A 4,799-nucleotide genomic window follows, 5' to 3' on the forward strand; every position below is an offset into this window, starting at 1 on the left:
GAAAACAGCTGCTGCTGCTGCCACAGGAGTGAAGGAGGCCACTCAAGCAGAAGAACAAGCTGGAAATTTGTAGGTGGTATTGTGGGAGGGGCTGGGGGAGTTTTCTTCCCTGGGCATGCCCCAAAACAGACAAAGGAGCCCCACTCTAGTCTTATCTGTCCTGCTCACTTTCATCGTCATTTCCAGACTTGCAGATGTCCCTCTCAGGAGCACCCTCCCATACCTGCACCCAGAATGTGTCCTGAGGGTTCTCTGGTGGGAGCCCTGACAAGGATCCTCTCCTTTCTCTACCAGAAGCACAGAGGCTGGGAGGTGACAGCAAAACAGTGGCAGGTGGAGAAAGGAGGATGGATATGAATACGGAGTCTTCCTAGTACGAGGGCTTGATGTGGTTGTTTCTTTACGTGTGCCTTTGCAAGACGCAGCGGAGCACAGCAGGCAAGAGCCTGGCAGGCTGTGCAGCCAGAGACCCGGGTTTTCATCCTGGTCCTGCCACTCATTAGCTTGGTATAAGGCAGATCAGAATCTGATCTGGAAGCAGGGAAAACTAGCCCTGGAATGGGGCTCCAGAAGCAGTCTGCGATTTCTACTATAGCCTGACATGGGTGGACTTTTATGTATCCTTCCCTGGGCACTGACACAATCATGAGCCCAAGGCCTTGCTGAGCCCTGAGCACATGACATCCTTGTGCTAGATACTGTGGAGAGATCTAAAAGAGACACAGCCTCTGCCTACAGCCTGGATGGAAAGACGATACACTCATAAAATAAACAAGGTTGGACCCGTCAGGTAAGGAGGAGGGAAACCCAAGCTGGGTCTCGAAGGTTGTGGGATCTGAGGAAGAAGAGGATAACGGGCAGCATTCCCAGCAGAGGCACAGCAAGCAGAGGGTGGCGGGCCTAGATGGCAGCTACTGAGAAAGCAGCTCATTTGGAAGATTTGTGGCTCTGCGAGCAGGAGACGCTGCTGCCCAGACTAGGATCTTTTGGTGGCAGCATTCCCAGCAGAGGCACAGCAAGCAGAGGGTGGCGGGCCTAGATGGCAGCTACTGAGAAAGCAGCTCGTTTGGAAGATTTGTGGCTCTGCGAGCAGGAGACGCTGCTGCCCAGACTAGGATCTTTTGGTGACCGTGCTGTTAGCATCATGGCTCAAAAGTCTCACTGAGGTTCTGAAGAACCACGTAGACTTGAAAACCGGTTAGAACCAGATTGAGAATGGCCTTGAATTCCAGTCTAAGGGGATGTGAGAAGGTGTAACAGAGGAAACAGTATCTGCTGGTGGGTGGACTGGGAAGGGCGGCCAGTAGCAGCTCCCGCACACGTCTGGGTCTTCGGTGTGGACTGGTCATTCCAGCCCTGGTCGTCGTCTAAGGGGATGTGAGAAGGTGTAACAGAGGAAACAGTATCTGCTGGTGGGTGGACTGGGAAGGGCGGCCGGTAGCAGCTCCCGCACACGTCTGGGTCTTCGGTGTGGACTGGTCATTCCAGCCCTGGTCGTCTTGGAGTCGGGTTTGCCATTTGCACTGCAGACCAATCCTTCTCTCTTGAAAGTTTCCACTGTCAATGTCCCAAACCCTGAGCTGTCCTCTTACCTTCACAAACATTTCTTATCTGGGACATTTTTCTCCTTCACTCAGTTATTGACATTCCTTAAAGTTCAGAACACACAGATCACACTGTCTACCTCTGCCCATTCAGCCTCACACAACTCTTCTGCCTTCCAGACCTCCCTCATCCTCTCGTGGCAATCAGTCCTCACAGTCACATTTCCAGCCCTGTCCTCTGGAACCTCAGATGCTCTAGAATGCTGCTGCACCTCCTTGGTCCTCTCTCCACTCCTCCTTCCACCCACCTTCCCATGATCTAAATGGCTACCATTTATTGAGCACTTTCTGTAAACCAGGTATATTTCTGGCAATTTCCACTATGGAGGAGATATTACCCCCATTTTACAGATGAAGAACATGGGACTCTGAGAGGCTGAGTGACCGGGGGGTAGGTAAAGAGGCTGCCAGACACAGGTGTGTTGACTCCTGAGTCTGTGCTCCGTGTACTCTCCAGTGCTCTGGGCTTGTATCTCTAATTCCTGGTATCAGTCTCCTGCCAGAACAATCGTGCTCAGCTGACTGCTCAGCTCAGCCCTCCCCTTGGTGCTCAAGGCACTGATGCAATCATGGTCTCCAGCCTGGCAGTCCTGGTATCAAAGAATATCAGAGATGAAGGGCCCTTTGGGATCATCAGATCCACCAGCTTAATTTTTTAAATGGGGCTATGAAGCTCAGAGAGGGATATGGAGTTACCCAAGACCATACAGAAAATCAGGGGCAGAGACAGGATGAGTGCCCAGTTCTTCTGATTTCCAGACTCCTTGCACATACACAACCCCTTCGATTAGTTTTCTATTTTGCAAGATGTCCTGACATACGTATCTCATATGCTTCTTGCCATAACCCTGTGCCATAGATGCTTCATTTTCATTTAACAGATGGGGAGACTGGGGCCAATGGATGTGAAGGGACTTGCCCAAGTTCACACAGCTGGATAAGTGATAACAATGAGACACTCAGGAAGAGCTGAATTAAAAATGCAGTCATGGGGTGGTAATTGTAAGGATTCATTGGAAAATCCCACCCATATCCAAGTACAGGAAACAAAACCCAGCAGCCCTCAGCAGAACTGGGAAGAGCAAGCCAGGAACCAGGGTTACTTTCTTGGGTGCCAGATCTGTGAGGCCTCTCCCCTCTGCTTCCCAGCACATCTTTTATCATCTCTGAGGACCTCCACTTTTCTTCTGCTCTCTAGCTTCAGCTCCCCTGTGACTGTAGGTTGCCACCACATCAGCTCTGGGTGACAGTATCCCAAAGCACTCACAGTGCACTGACACAGACTTTCATGTCATAATTTTAAATTCTCAGCAGAGGCATCTGCTTACCCAGATTGGCAGGAGTGTGCACCCCTGGTGGAATTCAGCAGTGGTTGGGGGTTGGCTGGGTTCTCTGCTACAAACATGGCTACCTAATGCCTTGTCTTCTCTGGTTGAGGGTGGTTTCCAGAGAAGGACCTGAGGACAGTCAGGCATCTTATGTTCTCTTACAGGTTTGAATCCAGATCTTCTGACCTACTGCCCATTACCTCAGCTGCTCCAGCTCCCTTTCCCTTTTCATCCAACTCAGCAGAAGTTTGATCAAATCTGTGCAAGCTGCTGTGCATGGTGTTGCATGTGTGGCTCAGCTTCTGTCAACCTTGTCTTTCCTTTCCCAAGGCCAAGGACAGAACAAGAAGTCCTTGTCTCTCCTTAATAGGCTGATCACCATGCAGAGCTTTGGCAAGGAAAACCACAGCTCCGTGTCCGAGTTCATCCTCCTTGGCTTTTCCAGTGAGCCACACGTCAGGACAGCCCTGTTCACCTTCTTCCTCCTCCTCTACCTCATCACCCTTTTGGGCAATGGACTCATCGTCACCCTGGTCTACCTGGACTCACGCCTCCACACACCCATGTACTTCTTTCTCAGTATCCTCTCCTTGGTGGACATGAGCTATGTCACCACCACTGTGCCCCAGATGTTGGTTAATATGGTACATCCGAGGAGAGCCATCTCCTGGGGAGCTTGTGTAGCCCAGATGTTCATCTTCTTGGTCCTGGGCATTGCCGAGTGTGTCCTGTATGCCATTATGGCCTATGATAGGTATGTTGCCATTTGCTTCCCCCTTCACTATACCCTACTCTTGAGCCATCCCATTTGCATCAAGATGGTCACAGTCTGTTGGTTCATTAGCATAGGTGGGGCCCTGGTCTACACTGTCTTCACCATGCGTCTGCCTTATTGTGGCCCTCACAATAAGATCAATCACTTCTTCTGTGAGGTCCCTGCTGTCCTAAAATTGGCTTGTGCAGACACATCCCTCAATGACCAGTTGGACTTCATCTTGGGTTTTGTTTTCCTTTTGGTCCCACTCTCCCTCATCCTGGCCTCTTATGTGCGCATCTTTGCCTCCATCTTAAGAATCCACTCATCCCACGGGAGACTCAAGTCCTTCTCCACCTGTGCTTCCCATGTCATTGTGGTCACCATGTTCTATGGGCCCGCCATGATCATGTACATGAGATCTAGCTCCTGGTATGACCCAGAGCAGGACAAGATGCTGGCCCTGTTCTACAATGTTGTCTCTCTGTGGTCACCATGTTCTATGGGCCCGCCATGATCATGTACATGAGACCTAGCTCCTGGTATGACCCAGAGCAGGACAAGATGCTGGCCCTGTTCTACAATGTTGTCTCTGCCTTTCTCAACCCCATCATCTACAGCCTCAGGAACAAAGACGTCAAGGGGGCCTTTCTGAAAGTACTTGGAGACATAGGGACAGCTCAATGACTCAGCGTGTTTCACAGTCATCCAGAGTCATGGGCAGACTGGATATGGCTCATCCGGTATCATAGAAGTGCATAGGTTCTGACCAACCTGAGTGTTCCCGGGGCTGTGAGCAGCCAGGAGAGGCTGTGGCCTAAACTGAAGGTCCTCTTCATTGGTTGGAAAATTTTCAGCTGCCACCTCCCCAAAATTCAGTTGAGTGTTGAAGGCAAAGGATTTCTTTACAAAGACTATGTCCCTGCGGTTCATGACTGTTGCTTTATTGTCTGTCCTGGATTCTCTCTTTACCTCTGGAAGTTCATGTCTGTTTGACATGATAACAGCCAAATGTTTAAAATGCACACATGCTTTTCTACAGTGTAAAGGAATTTGGGGTGAAAAATGATACAAGTAAATAGGCAGATTATGCAGGGACAGTCTTGTGTTACT

At 50.2% G+C, this 4,799-nt stretch overlaps 1 protein-coding gene across 1 annotated transcript; it reads left to right on the forward strand.

Moving 5' to 3' along the window:
- The first annotated feature begins 3,312 nt into the window (after positions 1–3,312).
- LOC103610075 (olfactory receptor 2A12-like) lies at positions 3,313–4,373 on the forward strand. The gene is made up of 2 exons (XM_008594317.1): positions 3,313–4,101; positions 4,212–4,373. Exons 1-2 carry the CDS (start codon positions 3,313–3,315, stop codon positions 4,371–4,373), a joined length of 951 nt encoding a protein of 316 aa, XP_008592539.1.
- The last annotated feature ends 426 nt before the right edge of the window (positions 4,374–4,799 follow it).

The sequence above is a fragment of the Galeopterus variegatus genome, unplaced genomic scaffold (genome assembly GCF_000696425.1).
Source record: "Galeopterus variegatus unplaced genomic scaffold, G_variegatus-3.0.2 Scaffold10557, whole genome shotgun sequence".
NCBI lineage: Eukaryota > Metazoa > Chordata > Mammalia > Dermoptera > Cynocephalidae > Galeopterus > Galeopterus variegatus.